The 27,445-nt window shown below is 42.5% G+C and overlaps 1 protein-coding gene across 4 annotated transcripts in view; it reads right to left on the minus strand.

The window, feature by feature from the left end:
- Positions 1–833: 833 nt before the first annotated feature.
- Positions 834–27,445, minus strand: part of CENPJ (centromere protein J) — a 62,955-nt gene continuing 36,343 nt past the window's right edge. For all 4 annotated transcript variants that reach the window (XM_036831852.1, XM_036831853.1, XM_036831850.1 and 1 more), the window contains 8 exons: positions 15,461–15,703; positions 12,213–12,297; positions 5,962–6,023; positions 5,580–5,699; positions 3,802–3,942; positions 3,638–3,722; positions 3,433–3,553; positions 834–1,929 (listed from right to left, as the gene is read on the minus strand). In XM_036831852.1, coding sequence (XP_036687747.1) covers positions 1,734–1,929; positions 3,433–3,553; positions 3,638–3,722; positions 3,802–3,942; positions 5,580–5,699; positions 5,962–6,023; positions 12,213–12,297; positions 15,461–15,703 — 1,053 coding nt within the window. In that variant the 3' untranslated portion in view covers positions 834–1,733. The remainder of the gene's footprint in view (positions 1,930–3,432; positions 3,554–3,637; positions 3,723–3,801; positions 3,943–5,579; positions 5,700–5,961; positions 6,024–12,212; positions 12,298–15,460; positions 15,704–27,445) is intronic.

Consider the following 27,445-nt stretch of genomic DNA (forward strand, 5'->3'; position numbering starts at 1 on the left):
AATTTTATTGTATATGCATGCATCCATAAACAAGACATAGTGTTGCTCTGTATATTTTTAAGTGTGTGCAGTATCACAGAATTACCTTTTTTCCCTTACTTTATTTCCACTATATAATGCATATTGGTATGCATAGCTCTATTTTATTCACTTTCACCGTTACATCCATCTGTGCATATAATTTACTCTGTTGTTAGATATTTAGGTTGTTAACAGTTTTTTCTCAATTACAGATACTCTACTGTACAACCCCTTATGCACCTGTGAGGGGTTTTCTAGTAAACATACTTTAGTGGAATTTAGTACTAGGTCATGCAGCAATTGCTTTCCAAAAAAGTGATTTTACCAGCTAATTCTACCATCAGTAGTCCAAGTTCCTTGCCAACATGTGGTGTGGCCAGACCATTGTTTGCCAGTTTATGACAGTAACGTAAAAAGGTACCTCATTGTTGAAATATGCATTTACTGGTTTTAGTCAGTTTATTGCTTATTAATATCCTTTGTTTGTAATTACCTATTTTAACTAATAGGGATTCTTTATATATTCTGGTTACTAATCCTTTGTCAGATACGTGTTTCTTTTCCTAGGCTGTGACTTTTCTCTCTTTTGTGGTATCTTTGGACAAACAGAAACTTTTGACTCATCAACCTTTTAAGGTTTGTGCTGGGTCTCATTTAAAAATCTTTCTCTAGGGAGCTCCCTGATGGTCTAGGGGTTAGGATCTGGCACTTTCACTGCTGTGGCCTGGGTTCAGTCCCTGGTCTGGGAACTGAGATCCCCCAAGAGGTGCAGCACAACCAAAAAAAATAATAATAAAATTTAAAAATCTTTCTCTATTCCTGAGGTAATACATATAATTATTTTCTTTGAAAAGTTTTCAACTTTTTTGTTATTCAGTTTTAAATCACCTGGAATTAATACATGTGGCTTTTTTTAAAAAACTGAGTTACTGCCAGCACTACTGTCAGACTGCACTAAGTGACTAGACCAAACTTACTTACTATGTAAATCTACTTGTAGGTGACTTGGCCCCCCCTTCAAGGACATCTTGCTTCTGTCGGCCCCGTCTTACAGGTAATAAGGTCAAGGCACCTGTGGTCTATCAATCAGTTAACACTGGCTGGTTAGTTTTCACGCCCCTGCCTTTCTCAGCTGTCACCGTCCTTACAACTGCTTTCTCCTCCTATGAGATTTATCTGCACTTGTAGAATGAACTCTTCTGCCTGTTTTACTGTTTATTTGTATTCAGTCACTGTTTTAACTTCCAATTCTGTGACCTCTGTGGTAGATGATAATGCTTTAATTTTAGTACTAATTGAGCACAGTAATATCTTGACTGGAGAAATCCTCTTACTCCTTCAGTAAACTTTTTGAGCAAGACCTTCATAGGACTGGTAGGTGGTGGGAAAATCTGTGATACTGTGTTTCTTGTACTTCTTGGCTCTCATAACCATCTCCAACCAATGAAAGCATCCACTTGTTAAAAGTCTATACTGGTTAGAACCGTAGAAAGACAAGGTAGGTGAACTAAAAATGAAAGCTGTCCCTGTGCATTTCAAACATTATAAAAAAAGGCATCAAGTTTTATTTTATATTCCAAACAATCTTTTCCATTTATATACACACACACACACAGTATATATAAATTAAACCACAGAATCCACAAGAAATGTACATTTTTTAAAGAAGAAAATCAAGTTAGTGTTATTTCATGATGAGCCATACACAAGGATCATGACAGTTTTGTGTCCATTAGAACATTACCATCCTTGTCTTTAACTCTTACTCGACCAGATGAATATTTGGTTTCTTGAAGACCGTTTGTATACACAGTTTTAACAGTGCCATCGGGATACTCCCGTCTCTTGAACTGGGCCGTATGTAGTTCTCTTTGGCCATTATTAAACTCTATGATTTTGTTGCCATCTCTGTAAATTTAAAGTAGAATTTAATTTCTTTAAAAATATGAAGTATACAGCAGGAGAACTCTGGCAGTTATTCCTTCTCCTAGAGCATCCCTGGTCCTTATATAGGTATAATTGGGACTCAACTTCTCAGCACAGAATGGTTTTTTCTGTTTTGGTTATTTCTCAAATTTTATATGAACACAATGGCTCTGTGCCACATACAAGTGTTAGAGAGCCAGTGCCCTATCAAGTGTGGCCCTAGGGTGTCAGCATCACCCGAGGGCTCATTAGAAACGCAAATTACTTGGCTGGGGCCCAGCAACCTGCTCTTGAACAGTCCCTCCAGGTGATTCTGGTGCACCCTGAAGTTTGAGAACCACTGCTGTAAGTGAAAAATGGCAAAATAATCCGGAATGAATGAGAATAAAAGTTTTCATCACAAGAAAAATGTGTAAGTATGTGTAATGATGGACGTTAACTAGACTTCTGTGATCATCTTGCAATATATACAAATATCAAATCTTTGTTGTACACCTGAAACTAATGTTATATGTCAGTTATACCTCAATTAGAACATGATAATCCTGAATGAATTAATACATGGGATGTGCTTGAGTGTAGATGAAAAAAGACTTGCCATGAGTTAATACTTGAAAGATGGATAGACGGATATGGGGACCTTTTCATATTATTTTCTTTCTACTACAGAAAATTTCAATCATACGAGTCAATTTTTTGAAAAGTTTCTGAAATCAAAGTATACTGTACACAGAAGAAATAAAGTTTGAGGAAAATCTTTAGTTGAGCACCAGATAAAGTTTCAGACCACATTAAGGGAAAAACACAATCATGACCATGAGAAGTTCCTACATTACTGCCAAGTTTATATCATAGAATTCAAGTTAATGGGTACTTAAACTGTTACACTCCAGGAGAGGAGGGTGAAACTAAAAACAGGACTCTCGATTTGACAAAACTCCACCAGGGTTTCAATTAAAATGTTGCTTATAAGATGCTCTTCACTGTGGATTGAAGAAGTTGACTTTAACTTCAAGAAATTTAACACTCAGAAGGATAAAGAAAGAAATTGTTGACTTTAAGGAATTGGCTTAGGGTGGCCAGAGGAGTAAAGTGCTTAGGCTGGGACAGAGAGACCCAGATAATCAAAATACAGAGTCTGGTTATTCTTAAAAATTGACAGGGCAGCTTTCCTTCTTTGTGTCTCACTCACTGTTTTCAAATTTCACCGCACTGATTTCTAAACAAATACTTGCCATTCTCGTTTCGTGAAGTGCTGTTCAGACACCCTTTAGGTCTGTAGGCTAATGACTAACTAGACGTTACAATCCATTTATCTCAAACTCATCCTAAACTCCAGAATGCTGAAAACATGTCTCACCTGCTCTCAAATTCTGAACTCAGTGAAATGTTGAATGACTTACACAAATGTTTTAAGATTTTTACAATTCAACTGGTAATAAAAGTTGAAAACTAGAAAATCTAGAAACAAAACGGGTAACGTACCGTTGCCCTCTGACAATTGTACCATCTGGGAAAATGCTTTCTTCTTGGCCATCAGCAAACAAGTTTTTGATAGTCTGATCAGGAAACGTGATTTCTTTTCTTCCATCTGGGAAATGTTTTTCTGTAGAAAAAGGGGTTACCATAAATATTTTATTTCTAAAGGAAAGGAGGAATTTAATGCTGAAAGGGCGCAGCAGGTTTTCACCTATCTGTCCGCTGGAGAAATGTAAGACTTCCAGTCCTTCTGGGTACGTGGTGTGGGTGGTGTGTGTGGCTGCGTAGTAGTAGATCTGCAGAGAGACAGAGTCAGCGCCACCGCCTCTTCTGGGGTGTTCACGCTACGGACAAAACACGCCTGTGGAAACCTACCACTCTCCCATCCGGCGTGACCTGCTTGACATCACCGTTGAAGAAAGTGACAGTGACCGTCTTTCCATCTGCACTCGCTTCTTTTCGGGTTCCATTTGGAAACAATATAACATGGCACCCATTCTTATAAACCTTTTCTATCTACAAAAAAAAAAACCAGGACTATCAATATGTAAAATTTCCTGAGACCACACGACAAAAATATCCCTAATTCTTTTAATTGCCTACTTTGAAATTTTTCATAATAAAAATTGAAACATTTCTCGGAGAGAAAAGTTAATAAGCTCATAACAATCAACTTCACCTATCTACACATCACTGTTCTTAGGTCACATATTCCCCCAAAACAACTTGTTAGTAGTTTTTTTGTCAAGCAAACTGCAGACATCACTTCTCCTGTAAACATTTCAACAGATATCTCCAACAACAGAAGGATTTTTAACATAACCAAACGGTTATCATCCCTAGTAAACTGTAATTCATTCCTTCATCACATCATAACCATACCATATTGTTTTCCATAAATTCACACAAAGAAGGCCTTTTACAGTTTACTTGAATCAGGATCAAAACAAGATCCACACACACTTGATGTGTCTCTACCCTCAATTTCTAATGGTCCCTTCCTTTACCCCCTTTTTTTAATGCCAACTGTGAAGGAACTGGGTCACTGAATATGTAACATTTCCCACACTCTGGATTTGGCTGATTGCTTTTCCATTATGGTGTCATTAAACATGTTCCCATATCACTGTTTTTCCTTAAAAAACCCAGTAGTTAGCTCTCCAGGCTTGATTATATTCCAGCTGAATTACCCTGACGAGTACTTTTCAGGTGCAGCAGTGGGCTTTGTGTGGCAGCACGTCCAGAAATCCAGTTAAGTATGCGCTGCCTCATGACCTCATCACTGACTGGGTGGCATCATGAGATCCGTCAACCTTTCGTCTAAGGTTTCAGGAGCCACTGATGACTGCCTAGACCCTTCATGTCATCGGAAATTGTAAACTGTTGATTCTCTAATTTTCTCATTCCTCTTCCATTCATTAGCTGCGATTCTTCTAAGAAAGAAAACCTTCCCTCATCAACAATTTACCCTACAGTAGAGTTTGTACAGGAAGAGTCTAACAACTTCCTTCTGACTGTTGGTCTTTGTCCTTCACTCATTCCTCAAAATTTGCAGTGAACTTTGGCCTTCTGATTTCTATTAAAGTGGATCAGATTAGAGTACTTGGAAGAGTACATGTTTCATAAACCCGAGGAAAAATTCCCTCATCACCTCCTCAGTAACCCTGTTTATGTTCCTCCTCTTGTCATTCACTCTTTAGCTGGAACACCCAGCCAGGCCGTTTTCCCACTCAAAACCTTTCCTAAGCACAAGAATAAAATTGTCAGGCTGGGGGTGGAGAGCAGCTGACCCAGGAAATATTTACGGAAGCCTGCAGGAAGGGTAGGGCCGAGAACTGAGGTTTTTAAAAGTACCAAGGATTACCAAGGCTTCTTAGCTATGTCTGGAGGAAGAACAAGAAGTTTAAGCAACTGGATTGTATTCCTCTTCTTGTTGCATCATCTCTAAATTAGAAATGGCAACTAAATGCATGCTGTCTATTGAGTATTTTCATAGGGTCCCAAGGTTCAAACCGAGTCATGTGCCAAGGTACTAAGGTCTTCAGCCCCATCAAGTCTTGAAGATCAATTATTTCAGAATCTAAGTGTTTCAACTCTATTTTAACCCATGTTCATTTTTTATAGTATTCACTGGTTTAAAAAAAAAGTTTAACCTTTCCATCAGGATGGCTGATTTCTCCCTGAATTTCTTCTTTTTCTTCTTTTTCATCCTCTTCTTTACATTCAGGATCTGGAGAGTTCACTGGTTCAGGTGGCTCCCTGGGTGAGGCTATCTGTAAGGACAAGAGGCTCTTGGTTTGTCCTACATTACATGTAATAAAAATCTCAAGCAGCTAAAACTTACACTTAGTCCAAAAGCCAGATTCCACTATTATAGGACTCTAGTATGACTAGTATTTGGTGTTGTATAGAAAACATTTACAATGTTAAGTAAAAAGCTTCCTTTATAAATAGTTTAGAAACTTAAGCCAGTTAACCAGTCAACTTTAAGCCTGAATAATATGCTTTAATATATAAAAACATAAAGAGATTTACTTGTCCTTTATCCGAATTTCCTAAATCACGAGACCCAGACTTGGATCTTCGAGATGGACTGCCTGTTAGAAAATAATTACCAGAGTTAGTTTTATTATTTAATTGAAAGTTTTAAGTTTACTCAATACTATGGTCAAACATCTCCTTCGTTCACTCTTTTGTGAACTGCTGTCCTTTACCCATTATTTAAGGAAGTCTTAGTACTTTTCTTTACTAATTCCTAATTCCTAGGAGTTCTTCACTGTATAAATTCAAATACTTATTCAAATACTTAAGTCCTGATGACCAAGAAAGACGACAGTATCTGTTCTCTGAAAGTGTACAATCTGGAGAAAGGTGCTCAACCTAATAGATGGACCCAAAGGTATTTTGGAGACAATCACCAGGACTTTACTTAGAGGATAGGAATGGGGTACAGATAATAGAAGCATCCAGGAATACACATAGAATTTGGCTTGAAAAAAAATAACTGGGTATTTAATTATAATCTAGACCTAATGGCTGTGGTCTAAACTTTTTAGATCATGACCAACATACACATCATGTACTGTACACGTTCATACATTATAAAATAAGCATGCGTGTGCATACAGACACCACCACCACCAACAAAGTGATAACTAAAAATCCATTGAAGTTCTAATATTTTCTCATTTGCCAATGGATATTATAAACAGTCCCAAATTTGAAGGGTTTCAAGCTCAAGTGCCAGGCTCTGACGTAAATGTTGAACACTAGAATGGATGCTGGATGCTCCAGGGAGAATAGACCAGAGGAGAAGAACAGAGGCAGAGTCCAGTCAGGAGGCTGGTGGGCATCCGTAGAGACGGCAGTGTTGTACTGTGTCAAATCACTGACCTGTGGGTCCCAAAAGGCCGAGTGCTAGCAATGTCATATGGTTCAACCTACTTAATTCAGAAAATATCAACATCAGGATTAGTTTAGGGATTGATGGGAGTGGGGGGTAAGGATACAAGAAAAAAGGAATCAAGGAGTGCACACAGATTTTGGCTAAATGAACCTTCCTCCACCTCACAGGCACGAAGAACCACAGTGCAGTCTGAGCTCCGTGTTACATCATCTCTAAATCTTACAACCAGCCTCCACAGAAAAGACTAACAGCCTCATTTTATAGGTGAGGAAATCAAAGCTGAGAGGCTAAATAACTTGCCACGGTTGTCAACTAATAAAAGTCAAGTCAGAACCAGTATTCAAGCTCATCAAGCTTAATTCTCTCAGCTGTTTGTGAACGTCATGAACAAGCCTCTGAGCACATTCTTACTGGGAGGAACAGAGGGGAATGGGTGTCCACCACTGTGAGCACCTTATAAAATTACATGTAACAATTATTTAATAAACAATGCTGGAACAGCTAGATACTTTAGGAGTTCACGTTTATGACCTCAGGATAGGTAAAGACTTAAGGCAAGAAGCACTACCCATAAAGGAAAAAGGTGAAATTCAACTACATTAAAGAAAGAAATTTGGGAACTTTTAAACGTGAAGTCAGCATCATGGTGGCTAAATCATTCCTCTTTCCTCTCCCTTAGCCAGACTCATCAAGTCAAAAAGGGAGAGGATGCAAATCAATAAAATTAGAAATGAAAAAGGAGAAATCACAACTGACACCACAGAAATACAAAGGATTATAAGAGACTACCACAAACAGCTATATGCCGATAAAATGGACAACCACAAAGAAATGGACAAATTCTTGGAAAGATACAATTTTCCAAAACCAAACCAGGAAGAATTAGAAAATATAAACAGACCTATCATGAGCAATGAAATTGAAACTGTAATTAAAAATCTTCCAACCAACAAAAGCCCAGGACCAGATGGCTTCACAGGCAAATTCTATCAAACACTTACAGAAGACCTAACACCCATCCTTCTCAAGCTCTTCCAAAAAATTGCAGAGGGAGGAACACTCCGAAATTCATTCTGTGAAGCCACCATCACCCTGATACCAAAACCGGAAAAAGATATCACAAAAAAAGAAAATTACAGACCAATATCACTGATGAATACAGACGCAAAAATCCTGAACAAAAACTGGCAAACAGAATGCAACAACACATTAAAAGGATCATACACCATGATCAAGTGGGATTTATCCCAGGGATGCAAGGATTCTTCAGTATATGCAAATCAATCAATGTGATACACCATATTAACAAACTGAAGAATAAAAACCATATGATCATCTCAATAGATGCAGAAAAAGCTTTTGACGAAATTCAACACCCATTTATGATAAAAACTCTCCAGAAAATGGGCAAAGAGGGAACCTACCTCAACATAATAAAGGCCATATATGACAAACCCACAGCCAACATCATACTCAAAGGTGAAACACTGAAAGCATTTCCACTAAGATGAGGAACAAGACAAGGATGTCCACTCTCACCACTCTTATTCAACATAGTTTTGGAAGTCCTAGCCATGGCAATCAGAGAAGAAAAAGAAATAAAAGGAATACAAATTGGAAAAGAAGAAGTAAAACTGTCACTTTTTGCAGATGACATAATACTATACATGGAAAATCCTAAAGATGCCACCAGAAAACTACTAGAACTAATCAATGAGTTTGGTAAGGTTGCAGGATACAAAATTAATGCACAGAAATCTCTGGCATTCCTATACACTAACAACAAAAAATCAGAGAAATTAAGGAAACAATCCCATTTACCATCGCAACAAAAAGAATAAAATACCTAGGAATAAACCTACCTAAGGAGAAAAAGACTTGTACTCAGAAAACTATAAAATACTGATGAAAGAAATCAAAGATGACATAAACAGATGGAGAAATATACCATATTCTTGGATTGGAAGAATCAATATTGTGAAAATGACTATACTACCCAAAGCAATCTACAGATTCAATGCAATCCTTATCAAACTACCAATGGCATTCTTCACAGAATTAAAACAAAAAATTTTACAATTTGTATGGACACAAAAGACCCCGAATAGCCAAAGTGATCTTGAGAAAGAAAAACGGAGATGGAGGAATCAGGCTCCCAGACTTCACACTATACCACAAAGCTACAGTAATCAAGACAGTATGGTACTGGCACAAAAACAGAAATAAAGGTCAATGGAACAGGATAGAAAGCCTAGAGATAAGCCCACACACATATGGTCACCTTATCTTTGATAAAGGAGGCAAGGACATAAAATGGAGAAAAAACAGCCTCTTCAATAAGTGGTGTTGGGAAAACTGGACAGCTACATGTAAAAGAATGAAATTAGAACACTCCCTAACACCATACACAAAAATAAACTCAAAATGGATTAAAAACCTAGATGTAAGGCCAGACACTATAAAACTCTTAGAGGAAAACATAGGCAGAACACTCTATGACATAAATCACAGCAAGATCCTTTTTGACCCACCTCCTAGAGAAACAAATAAAAACAAAAATAAACAAATGGGACCTAATGAAACTTAAATGCTTTTGCACAGCAAAGGAAACCATAAACAAGACCAAAAGACAACCCTCAGAATGGGAGAAAATATTTGCAAATGAAGCAACTGACAAAGGATTAAACTCCAAAATTTACAAGCAGCTCATGCAGCTCAATATTAAAAAAAACAAACAACCCAATCCAAAAACAGGCAAAAGACCTAAACAGACATTTCTCCAAAGAAGATATACAGATTGCCAACAAACACATGAAAGAATGCTCAGCATCATTAATCATTAGAGAAATGCAAATCAAAACTACCATGAGGTATCACCTCACACCAGTCAGAATGGCCACCATGAAAAAATCTACAAACAATAAATGCTGGAGAGGGTGTGGAGAAAGGGGAACCCTCTGGCACTGTTGATGGGAATGTAAATTGATACAGCCTCTATGGAGAACAGTATGGAGGTTCCTTAAAATACTAAAAATAGAACTACCATACGACCCAGCAATCCCACTGCTGGTCATATACCCTGAGAAAACCATAATTCAAAAAGGGTCCTGTACCACAATGTTCACTGCAGCTCTATTTACAATAGCCAGGACATGGAAGCAACCTAAGTGTCCATCGACAGATGAATGGATAAAGAAGATGTGGCACATATATACAGTGGAATATTACTCAGCCATAAAAAGAAACGAAATTGAGTTATTTGTAGTGAGGTGGATGGACCTAGAGACTGTCATACAGAGTGAAGTAAGTCAGAAAGAGAAAAACAAATACCGTATGCTAATGCATATATATGGAATCTAAAAAAAAAAAAACGGTACCAATGAACCTAGTTGTAGGGCAGGAATAAAGAGGTAGACATAGAAAATGGGCTTGAGGACATGGGGTGGGAGGGCGAAGCTGGGGCGAAGTAAGAGTAGCATCGACATGTATACATTACTGAATGTAAAACAGTTGGCTGGTGAGACACAGCAGCATAGCAGAAGGAGATGGGCTCGATGCTTTGCGATGACCTAGAGGGGTGGGATAGGGAGGATGGGAGGGAGGCTGAAGAGGGAGGGGATACTGGGACATATGTATGCATATGGCTGAATCACTTTGTTGTACAACAGAAACAGCATTGTGAAGCAATTATACTGCAATAAAGATGTATTAAAAAAAAAAACTAGGTAGTGAAAGAAGACAATGGAATACATACAGTACAACTCTATTCAGAAAGCTCAAAAACAAGTAAAACATTTTTTTAGAGCTGTACCTATGAAAGCAGAAACTACAAGGGAAAGCAATGTAATATAATCATGGAGGGGTCAGTTCTGGGATGCTGCTAATCTATTTATCTAGGCAGTGGTTACCCAAGTATTTCCTTTATAACTGCCAAACTGCATATGTTATATCCACTTTTATAAATTTAATTCACAGAAATAATTTCTAAAAATGCCAGGTAGATCTTAAAGACCCAGTTGTGAAAACAAAAGTTCATGGGAGAAAATAGCGTATTTGTGACCTGACGATTGAGAAGGATATCTCAGTCATGAAAAGCAAAAAACATTTTTTAAAAAAATTGATTAACTTCGATATTAAAAGGAAAAACATGTATATAAAAAACACAAACCAGGGACTTCCCTGGTGGCACAGTGGTTAAGAATCCACCTGCCAATGCACGGGATACAGGTTCGAGCCCTGGTCCGGGAAGATCCCACATGCCGCGGAGCAACTAAGCCCATGCGCCAATACTACTGAGCCCATGTGCCACTACTACTGAGCCCGTGTGCCACAACTACTGAAGCCCACGCGCCACAACTACTGAAGCCCGCGTGCCTAGAGCCCGTGCTCCGCAACAAGAGAAGCCACCACAATGAGAAGCCCGCGCACCGCAACGAAGAGTAGCCTCCGCTCACCACAACTAGAGAAAGCCCGTGCGCAGCAACGAAGACCCAACACAGCCAAAAATAAATAAATTTATTTTTTTTAAAAACCCACAAACCAAAAAGCTACATACAGATTGGCAGAAGATATTGGCAGTGCTTACAAATGACAAAGGATTAGTATGCAGAATAACTAACTTCAATACGGAAAAACATATACACACATACACAAACACACAGAGTTTTAAATGGGCAAAAGAAATGAACAGGCAATTCACAAAAGAGGAAACCCAAATGTCCACTAAATATGAAAAGATGCTCACATTACCTCATGAGTCATCAGGGAAATGCATATTACACTGACCCACCATTTCACACCCATCTGACTAGCCAAAATTATATAAAGTCTGAGCAGATCAAGTGTTGGCAGGCACAAAGAGCATGTTCTGCTGACAGTATAAAAAGAAACTGGTAACCGCTTTGCAAAGGGAAAGCCTCCTAAAGTGGCACAAACCTGATGTGACCCAATAGCCTACTCCTGCCATGTGTCCGAGAGAAACTCACACGACCGAGACTTGTTCTGCAGCCCTTTTCATTCTCTGACAAACAGGGGGAAAACCTGAATGCCCACCAACAAGAAAATATACGGTGGCAAATACACATGGGATCCGTACAGCTAGAGTTTATATGTATTAATGAGGGTAGGTCTTAAAATACTGAGAAAGCAGCAAACTGCAGAGGGATGGACTATGAAACAACACTATATTGATTTATGGACACAATGTAGTAAAAGAATGAAAAATAAGAAAGGGAGTGCTGTCAGGGTGCACATTAGCTGGGAGTAGGACACACAGGGGCTTCAATTATATCTACAATGTTTTATTTCTTAAGTTGGGTGTAAATTCTCCACTCTTTAAATTCCTGAAATATTTTATAAAAAGATCATGCAACTATCTTACCTTGTGTTGGCAAATAGTTTTTTTTGTACTTTTCTACCTGGGTTCCTGAAGAAACTTGACTCTTCTGAAATCGAACTGATGACTTCTATAGTATGAGAAAATTTTGAATATAAAATTAGTAATAGCTTACACATTAGTACAAGGAATGAAACTAACAGAACTCAGCTTGCAATGGGAATGTTTTAAGTGTGTTCATTTATGCTGTTTTCTGCTACAGGCCAGAGTGAACAAGCTGCTACTAGGAATGAACTACACACACACGCACATGCCGCCTCTGGAAATACATGCATTCCTCAAGTGAAGGCATAACAGACAATGTAAAACAGAACAGTTTTTTGTGACTGTTACCAGAGCGGCCAGAGGAGAGGAGAGGAACTCATGGTCAGACAGCAGAAGACTGCTCACGCTGTCCCTTCCGCAGCCCCCAGGTTTAGAGGCCAAGGTGGATGTCCTCCTTGCTCCCCACCACCACCTCCAACCAGATCTCCTTCTCTCCTCCCTACCCACCCCTGCCCCAGCAAGTCTCATGTCCGTGTACCCCGCTTGCCAGGAGAAGCCACCCCAATACCTTAGCTGCCATCTCTAGACCTGTTCTCTCCCACCCTGGCCATGCGCTCCAATGGACAAAGTCTAGAACTAGTCATTATCAATATCTGCAATTATTAAGAACTGCAAAAATATCAATTTCAAAGCATTCGAATCCAGAATGTGGGACATTATACAAAATAATTAAAAATTATCCAAAAAGCCAGTGCCATTTAATAAAGTGCCAAAGTATTTAGGGGTGAGTTGCCACAATTTCTGCAATTACCTTCAAATGGTTCAGCAAAATACCTATACAGCAATATGGCAAAATGTGAACAATGGTTGGATCTAGGTGAGGATTCAGGTGTTCATCATACTATTCTTTCAACTTTATTTGGGGCAGCTTTCATAATAAAATGTTGGGGGGGGAGAATTCCATCTTCTAACTACCATGTCCCGTCCTTCCAGCACATCCCTCTGAGACCCTCACTCCAACAGTGCTTACAGCCTACAGGGCCCACAGTTCACTGACGCACGTGTTTTCTGTGCCCCCAAACCTATGCCCCCCTTGAGCAGCCTGAATTCATGGTTCACTGCAGGCGCTCCTGCTGTGTTTACACGCTGTCAACTTCCAGCCCCTCTCACTCTGCGGGATTCACCTGGCTGACCACACTTCTGCTAAAATAGCAACAGTACTCTCCACCACCCTACACCCAAAAAGCTGAAAAAGAAAAAATAACGCAAACAATTCCCACTTGAAACATATAATCTCTAACCTGCGTGGGCCCCTAGTGCAGCCCAGGAGTCAGACCACACTTCACCCTTTGCTCTCCACTCTCGTGGACCCCGATCCACCGCCTCCAGCCTCCCAGAGTGTCCTCTGTCCTCACTCTCAGCAGATGCCCGAGCCCCCATTCCCCGAGGGAAGCTAGAGGGTTAGGGGGGAACGTCCCACCAACGGACCCCACACGTCCAGCCCCAGGTCCACAGCTGAGGCCCCGTCACCAGGCACGGACGTCGAGCTCCCGGCCGGGCAGGCGCCTCCACCCCCCCTAAACCCGGTCTCCTCTCCTTCGTGCTCGCAGCTTCGGCAACCCGCCCACTCTCTCCTGCATCCGTATTTTCCTACTGAATCAGTCCTACCGATACATAAGCACGTGTTGATTTTCCCATCTTAAAAAAAAACAAAAACTACTTCCCCTACAGCTACTGCCCCATTTCTTTACTGTTACTGCAAAACTTTTCCACAAAGCTTTATACTCTGCCTGAAACCTCTTGCTCTCTTACCCGGTCAGGCTTTTACCCGGTATATCCAACGACCCATCTTCAGTCCCCCGCTTACTCAGCAGCAGCCTCTGGGGCACCGGCCTCTCTGCTGCTTTATTTGGCTCTCAGGACACCACACTGGCCTCCTTTACTTCAGACTCGGGTTCATTCTCCTCCCCGCCGTCTTCTCACAACCTGGCCAGGACCCGGGGCCCTTCCCCGTCCACGCCTTCAGCCCGAGTGATCTCTCCAACACGTTCCGAGGGCCCCAAACTTCTTGCTCCGACCTGAGCTTCTCTAGATACACGCACAGCCCCACCTGATGCCCACCTGATGTCTAGTAGGCATTTCAAGCTCACCTGATCTAACCTGAGCTCCTAACCAAAACCCACACCCCCAGGAAAAGCGTGCTCTCTTCTTGTGGGGACTCAGGGTAAAGGGCCAAAAAAACCACACTCAACTTGGAAGCCGTTCCCGCCCCCTCTCCTGCTGTCACACCCCATCCCCAGTTCATGACTAAACCCCATCCACCTGCAGCAATCCCCCAGCTGGTGTCCTGATGGCGCCCAAACGCCTACTTCAGGCCACTCGTACGTCTACAGCAGGGAGGGTGGGCTCATCAAAACAGAGGCGGCGGCCACCCCTTCCATCCAAGCCCTGCAAGGGCTCCCCGTCTCTCTCAGAGGGAAAAGGCAATGCTCACAGGTAGTTACTAAGGCCTAACGAAAGCGGCACCCACCACCCTCGAGCCCGTCTCTGATCCCATCCCCTGCTCTGCTCCTCCCGGCCTCGGGGCTCCGGGCCCACGTCTCAGCCTGGCTCACTGCGCCCTCTTCGGGCCACTATTCCAACGTCGCTTTCTCAGGAGGGCCTCCCCAGCCGTCCTGTATAAACTGCAACACCCTCCCCCCCGCAGTGATCCCACCTCCTCGCTTTCCCTCCCGAGTTCTCGCCACTACTTCCCACACCATATGCTTCACTCATCTTTCTCCCACGGCTGGAATCCAAGCTCCAAGAGGACAAGCAAGTTTGTCTGTTTTATTCATTGCTTGATCTCCAGTGCCTCAAAGCCGTGACTGGCACATCACAGTTGTGAATACAGATGAATAAAAAAACAAATACTTGATTTAAAATGATCATATGCAAAAAAAAAAAAAAAAATCTCTGCAAAAATTTTACTTACCCTGTTTTAACTGAGATGACCTGCCTATTGTGTTATAATTCCTTTATAAGAATTATAAAAATGAATTTGAAAACTATCTGTATAGCGATGCACAGAAGTATTTAATTGTGGTAAAATACACATAACACAAAATCACCATCTTAACCATGTTAAGATGTACCAACAGCTTCTCATTCTCCCCTCCCCCAGCCCTGGCACCCCCCCCCCCTTCTACTTTGCTTCTACGAATCGGACTGCTCAAATACTTAGCACTCCCCAACGTGACAAAACCTACCGTGGACCCGTCTCTTCTCGAGGCCGTCACACACTGACCCATCCTGGTGCTGCTCTCAGTGGCTTCGGCTTTCTTCCAGGCATCTAGCCGGAATCGTTCCATCACTTTTATTTCCTCCCGGAGGTCTGTGTTCTCTTTGACCAACATTTCTATCTGGCTTCTAAGGCGGCCATGTGTACTGGACCATTTTGCTTCCTTTCTTTTCAAATCTTCCTGTAAATCTGCTATCTGCTGCTTCAAAGCCTCTCGGGGCGGGGGGGAAAAAAGCATTACTAGAACTGAAACAATGCAAGAGAAGAGACAAGACACATCAGCAAAACAGAATTGCCAGCCTATCACAGACAGCAGAAAAGGGAAGCCTTAGCTAAACTCATGTCAGTAACACTGGGTTTCTCAGGAAAAGGAATGGGGTTCAGGCTAGAGTCTCACCTCATGCCATCCAGAAGTCAGGAGAAAGAGGAGGCAGACACCACTTAGGAGCCAGCACATTACACGGCCATGAGGTAACAAAGGTCTAAGCTCAGACAGCAAGTGAAACAGAAAGAGATGAATGGGGTCATCTGGTGAAGAAAACAGTAACAGGAATCCGTGACCAACTGAAGCAAGAGCAGAAGCAAAAGGAACACAAGATTCCAAGTCCGAACACCCAGCCCTGAAACTGGGTCTCTCTGGAATCCATGAGAAGAACCGGGTCTAAGAAAATGAGTTGTTTCAGACGGACCGCATGACATAAGTGCAGAAACTCCTGGAAACACCTAGAAGCTATTTGCAACTGTATGAACAGAAGTCAGTCACCTGCACCCACCTGGGTACAAGTTATGGCGAGTGACTGAGAGTGGAGGAAAGTTTAGACAGAAGCAAGAAAGCGTCTCCAGCAGCTGGGAGCCCCCTCGGGCTGAGCCTGCCTCATGAACACGCGTGTGCCTGGATACCACCCACCCTCTCGGAAGACTCACGACAGTCAGCAGAGCGGCGCGGGCAGCAGAGGGAGAAACTAGGGCTCAAAGGGCTCCTGCTCAGGGTGTAACACCACAGAGGTGGCTGTGCACCCGGCTGAGCTCTGTGCCTTGCAAGCGCTTGGAGCAAGGTCATTACCTTCCTGAGCGCCTGCCTTCCTATTTATACATTGTGGGTGCAACCGAGAGACGAGCGATGTCTAACTGGCAACCACTGCCATCGTGCAGGAAAATAAACTCGTTACTACTAAAACGGTAACGCGTTAAGTCTAAATGAGGTAAGAGTTCAAAGCCAGATAAGTCAGAGGTAGACAAATGTTATATGGCATCACTTATATGTAGAATCTTAGGGGGAAAAAAGCTAACTTCAAAGAACAGAACGGTGGTTTCCAGGGGCTGGGGGGAGAGGGAAATGGGGAGATACAGGTCAAAGGATACAAACTCTGAGTTACAGGAAGAATAAGTTCTGAGGAGCCAATGTACAGCATGGTGACTAGTTAATAACACTGTGTTGTATAGCTGAAAACCGCTGAGAGCAGATCTTTCTTAAGTGTTCTCACCACACGCACACACACGCACACACAGAGTCAACTTGATTGTGGTCATTATTCCACAGTGCATACGTATATAAAATCATCACACTGCATACTTTAATACATAGTTATGTATTTCAATTATTCCTCAATAAAGTTAAAAATGCAAAAGCAATATTTATAACATATCTACTATCTACCAGGTACTGTTAAAGTCCTTGAATACGAAGAACGAAACACGGATCGCAGGGGACTTCTGTTAGGAGGTGGCAGGGGCCGGGGAGAGAAGCAGAGCAGGCGGGAGGGGTCAAGGCTGCTGGGCAGGAGGCGCGTGCAGAAGGCCAGCCGTGGTCCCAACTACGGGAGCCTCGGCGAACGGCGTGCTGAGAGGCAGAGGACACGCTGCGTGCTGGCTGCCCGCGCACACACGTTCCCAGAAGCACCGGCGGACACACCACGAAGAAAGGCGCCAGCCCAGCCGCACAACAGCAAGAGGCCAGCCAGCTGGGGAGGGCTGTAGATGACGTGAAAAAGGCAGAAAGACACCAGCTCTTATAGGAACTCGAGGCCATCGTAAGGGCTGGGGCTCTTATTACAAGAAAAAAGCGGAGTCGTGGAAGGGCTGCAAGCAGAGGGGACGTGGCCTGACTTCCTTCAGGAAGGATCGCTGGCCACTGTGTGGGGAGAAACCACGGGGACAAGGGCAAGAACAGGCCGGGCAGCCGGCGAGTCCAGTAACTCGGACATGGAAACTCAGATCTGGGCAGGTGTTCTGACAGAACAGCATGGGGTGTAGGAGAAAGAAAAGAGAAGGACTCTAATTTCTGGCCCGAGCTGGAGATGGCCGGGGAGGGTGATGGGACAGGGGATGTGAGGCGTCCAGCCGCCGGTCAGACACATTGGCCACGCAGAGAGAAGTCCAGGCCGGGGCTGACGTCCGGGAGCCTTCAGCATATTAAGCATTATTTAAGCCAGGAAACCAGACAAGACCATCGAGGAAGGACAGATCTGCCTCCCTGCTGGATGAACTCCACCATGAAGTTAAAGAGGAGGAAAAGCAAGAGGAGACAAGACGGTAACCCGAGCATCCGGCGCCCCGGGACCCAGGAGCTGCTAAACTGCCGCCGGGGCTGGCCTGGGAGGGGGGCTGTCCTGGGAGGGGGGCTGGCAGTGCCACAGGAGCGGGTTCAGAGCAGCAGTGTGGACGGAAGCCCAACGAAAGCACAGAGAAAACAAGAGGCAAGATTTGGAGGCAGAGATAAAGACAACACTTTCGAGGCCTCTGCTGCGAAGAACAAAGGAAGAGGGGTGTGGCCGACAGGGGGCGTGGCGTCGCGGTCCAGCAAGCGTGTACACTGAGCGGAAGGTCCAGCGGCGTGAGGATGGACGGCGGGGGCGGGGGGCAGCACCGCGTGGGACCTCGTGTGCACGAGGCGGCCCCGAGGGGAGGACCAGGGGCAAGTCCTCAGCCAGGCCGAAGCAGGGCCTTCGGGGGAGCGCGAGGCCACAGCGTGGGAGGTCCGCGTACGGGACTATGGCGCAGTCCTCCAGGGTGTGGGGTGGGAGGGGACAGAGCACGACAGGCCCGCCTCGGGCTGTGCTAACGACTTAACGGGAGCCTGCTCCCCGTGGCATTGCTCTTCCAGCTAAATTAAGTGCTATGGGCACAGAGGTGGCGTAGGCAGGAAATGCCAGGGATGTAGTTTTGCCACACAAAATATGACCACTGGGGAAAAGGGAGCACAGAATACATTTAAAGTAATGATTACAGCGACAGACTCGGGGGTTGAAGGACACAAGAAGGTAAGTAAGACCAGCTGGTTTGAAAGTCCTAATGGGAATAAAAGGTTACTGGGGTCAGAGTAATAAAAGGAGTGACAAATATTATGGACTTGGTCACAAAAGGCTAGGAAATAGGGTTTAAAATAACAGCTGGAGTTTGCAAGCATTAGTAACTAGGGGGAAAGAGGCTCTCCGGTCTTAAAGTCGTGGGAAACAACATCAAAATAAGCTCACTGAAGCCCGTTTTCACTAAAAGACCCAATAAGCAGAAAGAGAAAGGTTACTATTAGAGAACATATACAAAGGTGGAGACGGAAGAAGGGCTGGCAGAGGGGCTATGCAGTGTCCAGCACGGCAGGCTGAGGGGTCTGCGTTCTACCCCAGGAGGAAGCCGGCGGGTGCTGGAGGAAGGGAACAAGACAGACACTGAAGCTAAGAGATCAGGGCAAACACAGGTCAGACAAGAAAAGAGGCGGGAGGGAGAGAAAGGGTCAGGATAAAAAAGTTATAGAGGAGGTAAAGTCAAAGGAACTTATTGTCTGATGGGATTTGAAAGTGAAGGTGTCCAGATTTCCAGCCTGAGTGAATGTGCAAAAAGTCAGAAGGAAAGGCAGATTCAGTAGGGACGGGGTGAGTTAAGTTTGAAACACCCAAAGCAAGCTGGCCAGCTCACCACAGCACCTCGCAAGTCATGGGCCCTTAAATATCTGCTGGATGAGGAAACAGACGTGCAGGTCTGTGGTCAGCGGAGATCTGACTGAACACCAGTGTGCAAGTGGTCAACGAAACCTCACGGTATGAAAATCGGAATAATACGTGACTAAGACACAAAAGTCAGTGGGAACTCATGACCTCAGAAAGGCCTGTGCCCCCAGCCCTGTCGCCACCACAGGCTCCAACAGTAAGGGGGGCACTGAGACCCTGCGCCCACCCTCAGGCAGACCCAAATGCTAAGATGAAAGGAAGAGGCCTCACAGACAGCTGATTTCAGATCTGCGGCAGGTTTGAGGGGGGAGAAACGCAAAACACCAGGTGGTCTGAAGTAATCGATTATCACAGAAAGCAGGGATAACTTCTGAAAATTCAAAGCAACAGCAATGCTAAAGGACAAGGAAGCTAATGTACTTAAAGGGTTCCCACTGGTCAAGTTGGGACCAACTGATTATCAATAGGAACTGAGATAATTAGAGCAACCTGAGTCTGCGGCAGGCTATAAATGTAAATTCCAGGAGGACAGAAACGTCTCATGACAATTCTCCACTCCCACCCCCATCTCCAGGAGGTGAGGCCTCTAGACCAACACTGCCCAGGGCTTTCTGCAATGGTGGGTGTGTCCTAGACCTGCACTGTCCAATGTGACAGCTACCAGCCACCCGTGACTATCAAGCACTTGAAATGTGGCTAATGTGACTGAGAAACTGAATTTTTAGTTTTACTTAATTTCAACTAACTTAAATTTAAGTAGCCACATGCGGCTAATGGCTAGCAGACTGGACAGAACAGGTTCACAGAGGAGAGGATACATTTCCTGAGAGAGAGGCACCAGGTTACAAGAGAGTAAAATTTATGAGTTATTCACATATAATAAAGTCAAACTACAGCAAGAAAGCTTTTCTGCTCTGGTTTGAATCACTTTGGAAGAAGTAATCAGGTCCTGAGCTATGAGAAAGAGGAAAAGGTGCAGGAAATCAATCTTACTGGGTAGTCAAACATATTGGGTGGTCTGAGAAGGTTGGTTATTTTTTTAATCTCATAAGATTTTGATAACATCGCAATGTATCAAGTCAGTACTGCTTTACTCCTAGGAGATTCAGAAACAAGAAAAATGAATGACAAACTCATTGTGCAGATATCTTAGGCTATGGTTTTAAATTCAGTAAAAAAGTTTTCTGATAGCTAAATTTGGTTTTGGCTACTGCTTAAAATATGTGAAGTGTTAACGCACACAAAAAAACCACGCCAAATTTGTATTATTATAGATTATAATAGTAACCTATATTATAGACTATTTAAAAGAAATTCAGGGACGTCCTTGGTGGTCCAGTGGTTAAGAATCTGCCTTCCAGGTGCAGAAGGGGAGGCAGCGCTTCCAAAGGAGGGCCTCTGGAGCGTGGAGTTTCGGAGCTTGGAAATAAGGCCCTGGGAGCATCGTGATTAACTCACCAAGACCAAAGGTTTGCATGAGCCTGACTTTTCTGACTGCTGCTTTGGCTCTACTGCTCATTATGGCCCTCAATGATTGGATGATGCCCACCTCCACTGAAAGACTGGAGACCAAGATGGCAGAGTAGAAGGAACGTGCTCTCACTCCCTCTTGCGAGAACACCAGAATCATAACTAGCTGCTGGACAATCATCGACAGGAAGACACTGGAACTCACCAGAAAAGATACCCCACATCCAAAGACAAAGGAGAAGCCACAATGAGACGGTAGGAGGGGTGCAATCACACTAAAATCAAATCCCATAACTGCTGGGTGGGTGACTCATAGATTGGAGAACACTTATACCACAGAAGTCCACCCACTGGAGTGAAGGTTCTGAGCCCCACGTCAGGCTTCCCAACCAGGGGGTCCGGCAACGGGAGGAGGAATTCCTAGAGAATCAGACTTTGAAGCCTAGTGGGATTTGACTGCAGGACTTCGACAAGACTGTGGGAAACAGAGACTCCACTCTTGGAGGACACACACAAATTAGTGTGCGCGTCGGGACCCCGGGGAAGGAGCAGTGACCCCATAGGAGACTGAACCAGACCTACCTGCTAGTGTTGGAGGGTCTCCTGAAGAGGCAGGGGGAGGCTGTGGTTCACCATGGGGACAAGGACACGGGCAGCAGAAGTTCTGGGAAGTACTCCTTGGCGTGAGCCCTCCCAGAGTCTGCCATTAGCCCCGCCAAAGAGCCTAGGTAGCCTCCAGTGTTGGGTTCCCTCAGATCAAACAACCAACAGGGAGGGAACCCAGCCCCACCCATCAACAGTCAAGCAGATTAAAGTTTTACTGAACTCTGCCCACCAGAGCAACATTCAACTCTACCCACCACCAGTCCCTCCCATCAGGAAACTTACACAAGCCTCTTAGATAGCCTCATCCACCAGAGGGCAGACAGCAGAAGCAAGAAGAACTACAACCCTGCAGCCTGTGGAACAAAAACCACATTCATAGAAAGACAGACAAGATGAAAAGGCAGAGGGCTATATACCAGATGAAGGAACAAGATAAAACCCCAGAAAAACAACTAAATGAAGTGGAGATAGGCAACCTTCCAGAAAAAGAATTCAGAATAATGACAGTGAAGATGATCCAGGACCTTGGAATAAGAATGGAGGCAAAGACTGAGAAGATGCAAGAAATGTTTAACAAAGACCTAGAAGAATTAAAGAACAAACAAACAGAGATGAACAATACAATAACTGAAATGAAAACTACACTAGAAGGAATCAATAGCAGAATAACTGAGGCAGAAGAACAGATAAGTGACTTGGAAGACAGAATGGTCGAATTCACTGCTGCAGAACAGAATAAAGAAAAAAGAATGAAAAGAAATGAAGACAGCCTAAGAGACCTCTGGGACAACATTAAACGCAACAACATTCACATCATACGGGTCCCAGAAGGAGAAGAGAGAGAGAAAGGACCAGAGGAAATATTTGACGAGATTATAGTCGAAAACTTCCCTAACATGGGAAAGGAAATAGCCACCCAAGTCCAGGAAACGCAGCGAGTCCCATACAGGATAAACCAAGGAGAAACACGCCAAGACACATAGTAATCAAATAGGCAAAAATTAAAGACAAAGAAAAATTACTGAAAGCAGCAAGGGAAAAACGACAAATAACATACAAGGGAACTCCCATAAGGTTAACAGCTGATTTCTCAGAGGAAACTCTACAAGCCAGAAGGGAGTGGCATGATATACTTAAAGTGATGAAAGGGAAGAACCTACAACCAAGATTACTCTACCTGGCAAGGATCTCATTCAGATTTGATAGAGAAATCAAAAGCTTTACAGACAAGCAAAATCTAAGAGAATTCAGCACCACCAAACCAGCTCTACAACAAATGCTAAAGGAACTTCTTTAAGTGGGAAACACAAGAGAAGAAAAGCACCTAGAAAAAGAAACCCAAAACAATTAAGAAAATGGTCATAGGAACATACATATCGATAATTACCTTAAACGTGAATGGATTAAATGCTCCAACCAAAAGACACAGGCTTGCTGAATGGATACAAAAACAAGACCCATATATATGTTGTCTACAAGAGACCCACTTCAGACCTAGGGATACATACAGACTAAAAGTGAGGGGATGGAAAAAGATATTCCATGCAAATGGAAATCAAAAGAAAGCTGGAGAAGCTATACTCATATCAGATAAAATAGACTTTAAAATAAAGAATGTTATAAGAGACAAGGAAGGACACTACATAATGATCAAGGGCTCAATCCAAGAAGAAGATATAACAATTATAAATATATATGCACCCAACATAGGAGCACCTCAATACATAAGGCAACTGCTAACAGCTATAAAAGAGGAAATCGACAGTAACACAATAACAGTGGGGGACTTTAACACCTCACTTACACCAATGGACAGATCATCCAAAATGAAAATAAATAAGGAAACAGAAGCTTTAAATGACACAATAGACCAGACAGATTTAATTGATATTTATAGGACATTCCAACCAAAAACAGCAGATTACACTTTCTTCTCAAGTGCGCATGGAACATTCTCCAGGATAGATCACATCTTGGGTCACAAATCAAGCCTCAGTAAATTTAAGAAAATTGAAATCATATCAAGCATCTTTTCTGACACCGCTATGAGATGAGAAATGAATTACAGGGAAAAAAACGTAAAAAACACACACACATGGAGGCTAAACAATACGTTACTAAATAACCAAGAGATCACTGAAGAAATCAAAAAGGAAATCAAAAAAATACCTAGAGACAAATGACAATGAAAACACGACGATCCAAAACCTATGGGATGCAGCAAAAGCAGTTCTAAGAGGGAAGTTTATAGCTATACAAGCCTACCTAAAGAAAGAAGAAAAATCTCAAATAAACAATCTAACCTTACACCTAAAGGAACTAGAGAAAGAAGAACAAACAAAACCCAAAGTTAGCAGAAGGAAAGAAATCATAAATATCAGAGTGGAAATAAATGAAATAGAAACAAAGAAAACAATAGCAAAGATCAATAAAACTAAAAGCTGGTTCTTTGAGAAGATAAACAAAATTGATAAACCATTAGCCAGACTCATCAAGAAAAAGAGGGAGAGGACTCAAATCAATAAAATTAGAAATGAAAAAGGAGAAGTTACAACAGACACCGCAGAAATACAAAGCATCCTAAGAGACTACTACAAGCAACTCTATGCCAATAAAATGGACAACCTGGAAGAAATGGACAAATTCTTAGAAAGGTATAACCTTCCATGACTGAACCAGGAAGAAACAGAAAATATGAACAGACCAATCACAAGTAATGAAATTGAAACTGTGATTAAAAATCTTCCAACAAACAAAAGTCCAGGACCAGATGGCTTCACAGGTGAATTCTATCAAACATTTAGAGAAGAGCTAACACCTATCCTTCTCAAACTCTTCCAAAAAGTTGCAGAGGAAGGACCACTCCCAAACTCATTCTATGAGGCCACCATCACCCTGATATCAAAACCAGACAAAGATACTACCAAAAAAGAAAATTACAGACCAACATCACTGATGAATATAGATGCAAAAATCCTCAATAAAATACTAGCAAACAGAATCCAACAACACATTAAAAGGATCATACACCATGATCAAGTGGGATTTATCCCAGGGATGCAAGGATTCTTCAATATACGCAAATCAATCAATGTGATACAGCATATTAACAAATTGAAGAATAAAAACCATATGATCATCTCAATAGATGCAGAAAAAGCTTCTGACAAAATTCAACACCCATTTATGATAAAAACTCTCCAGAAAGTTGGCACAGAGGAAAACTACCTCAACATAATAAAGGCCATATACGACAAACCAACACCAAACATCATTCTCAATGGTGAAAAACTGAAAGCATTTCCTCTAAGATCAGGAACAAGACAAGGATGTCCACTCTCACGGCTATTATTCAACATAGTTTTGGAAGTCCTAGCCTCGGCAATCAGAGAAGAAAAAGAAATAGAAGGAATACAAATGGGAAAAGAAGAAGTAAAACTGTCACTGTTTGCAGATGACATGATACTATACATAGAGAATCCTGAAGATGCCACCAGAAAACTACTAGAGCTAATCAATGAATTTGGTAACGTTGCAGGATACAAAATTAATGCACAGAAATCTCTTGCATTCCTGTACACTAATGATGAAAAATCTGAAAGAGAAATTAAGGAAACTCTCCCATTTACCACTGCAACAAAAAGAATAAAATACCTAGTAATAAACATACCCAGGGAGACAAAAGACCTGTATGCAGAAAACTGTAAGACACTGATGAAAGAGATTAAAGATGATACCAACAGATGGAGAGATATACCATGTTCTTGGATTGGAAGAATCAATATTGTGAAAATGACTATACTACCGAAAGCAATCTACATATTCAATGCAATCCCTATCAAATTACCAATGGCATTTTTTACGGAACTAGAACAAAAAATCTTAAAATTTGTATGGAGACACAAAAGACCCCGAATAGCCAAAGCAGTCTTGGGGGAAATAAACGGAGCTGGAGGAATCAGACTCCCTGACTTCAGACTATACTACAAAGCTACAGTAATCAAGACAATATGGTACTGGCACAAAAACAGAAACATAGATCAATGGAACAAGATAGAAAGCCCAGAGATAACCCACGGACCTATGGCTAACTAATCTATGACAAAGGAAGCAAGGATATACAATGGAGAAAAGACAGTCTCTTCAATAAGTGGTACTGGGAAAACTGGACAGCTACATGTAAAAGAACGAAATTAGAACACTCCATAACACCATACACAAAAATACTCATAATGGATTAGAGACCTAAATGTAAGACCGGACACTATAAAACTCTTAGAGGAAAACACAGGAAGAACACTCTTTGACATAAATCACAGCAATATCTTTTTTGATCCACCTCCTAGTAGTAATGGAAATAAAAACAAAAATAAACAAAATGGGACCTAATGAAACTTCAAAGCTTTTGCACAGCAAAGGAAACCACAGACAAGACGAAAAGACAACCCTCAGAATGGGAGAAAATATTTGCAGATGAATCAATGGACAAAGGATTAATCTCCAAAATATATAAACAGTTCATGCAGCTCAATATTAAAGAACAAACCACCCAATCCAAAAATGGGCAGAAGACCTAAATAGACATTTCTCCAAATAAGACATACAGATGGCCAAGAAGCACATGAAAAGATGCTCAACATCACTAATTATTACAGAAATGCAAATCAAAACCAGAATGAGGTATCACCTCACACCAGTTAGAATGGGCATCATCAGAAAATCTACAAACAACAGATGCTGGAGAGGGTGTGGAGAAAGGGAACCCTCTTGCACTGTTGGTTGTGATGTAAATTGATACAGCCACTATGGAGAACAGTATGGAGGCTCCTTAAAAAACTAAAAATAGAATTACCATATGATCCAGCAATCCCACTACTGGGCATATACCCAGAGAAAACCACAATTCCAAAAAGACACATGCACCCCAATGTTCACTGCAGCACTATTTACAACAGCCAGGTCACGGAAGCAACCTAAATTGCCCATCAACAGACGAATGGATAAAGAAGTTGTGGTACATATACACAATGGAATATTACTCAGCCATTAAAAGGAACGAAATTGAGTCATTTGTTGAGACGTGGATAGATCTAGAGACTGTCATACAGAGTGAAATAAGTCAGAAAGAGGAAAACAAATATCGCATATTAATGCATGTATGTGGAACCTGGAAAAATGGTACAGATCAACCGGTTTGCAGGGCAGAAGTTGAGACACAGATGTAGAGAACAAATGTATGGACACCAAGGGGGGAAAGCCACGGGGTGGGTGGGGATGGTGGTGTGCTGAACTGGGCGATTGGGATTGACATGTATACACTGATATGTATAAAACTGATGAGTAATAAGAACCTGTTATATAAAAAAATAAATAAAATAAAATTCAAAAATTAAAATAAAAAAAATAATAATCTGCCTTCCAGGGCTTCCCTGGTGGCACAGTGGTTAAGAATCTGCCTGCCATTGCAGGGGACACAAGTTCAAGCCTTGGTCCGGGAAGATCCCACATGCCGCGGAGCAACTAAGCCCGTGAGCCACAACTACTGAGCCCACATGCCACAACTACTGAAACCCGCAGGCCTAGAGCCCATGCTCTGCAACAAGAGAAGCCATCGCAATAAGAAGCCTGCACACTGCAACTAAGAGTAGCCCCCGGGCTTCCCTGATGGCGCAGTGGTTGAGAATCTGCCTGCCAATGCAGGGGACACGGGTTCGAGCCCTGGTCTGGGAAGATCCCACATGCCGCGGAGCTACTGGGCCCGTTCGCCACAACTACTGAGCCTGTGCAACTGGAGCCTGTGCTCCACAACAAGAGAGGCCATGATAGTGAGAGGCCCGCGCACTGCGATGAAGAGTGGCCCCCGCTTGCCACAGCTAGAGAAAGCCCTCGCACAGAAACGAAGACCCAACACAGCCAAAAATAAATAAATAATT

The sequence above is a fragment of the Balaenoptera musculus genome, chromosome 18, assembly GCF_009873245.2.
Source record: "Balaenoptera musculus isolate JJ_BM4_2016_0621 chromosome 18, mBalMus1.pri.v3, whole genome shotgun sequence".
Lineage (NCBI taxonomy): Eukaryota > Metazoa > Chordata > Mammalia > Artiodactyla > Balaenopteridae > Balaenoptera > Balaenoptera musculus.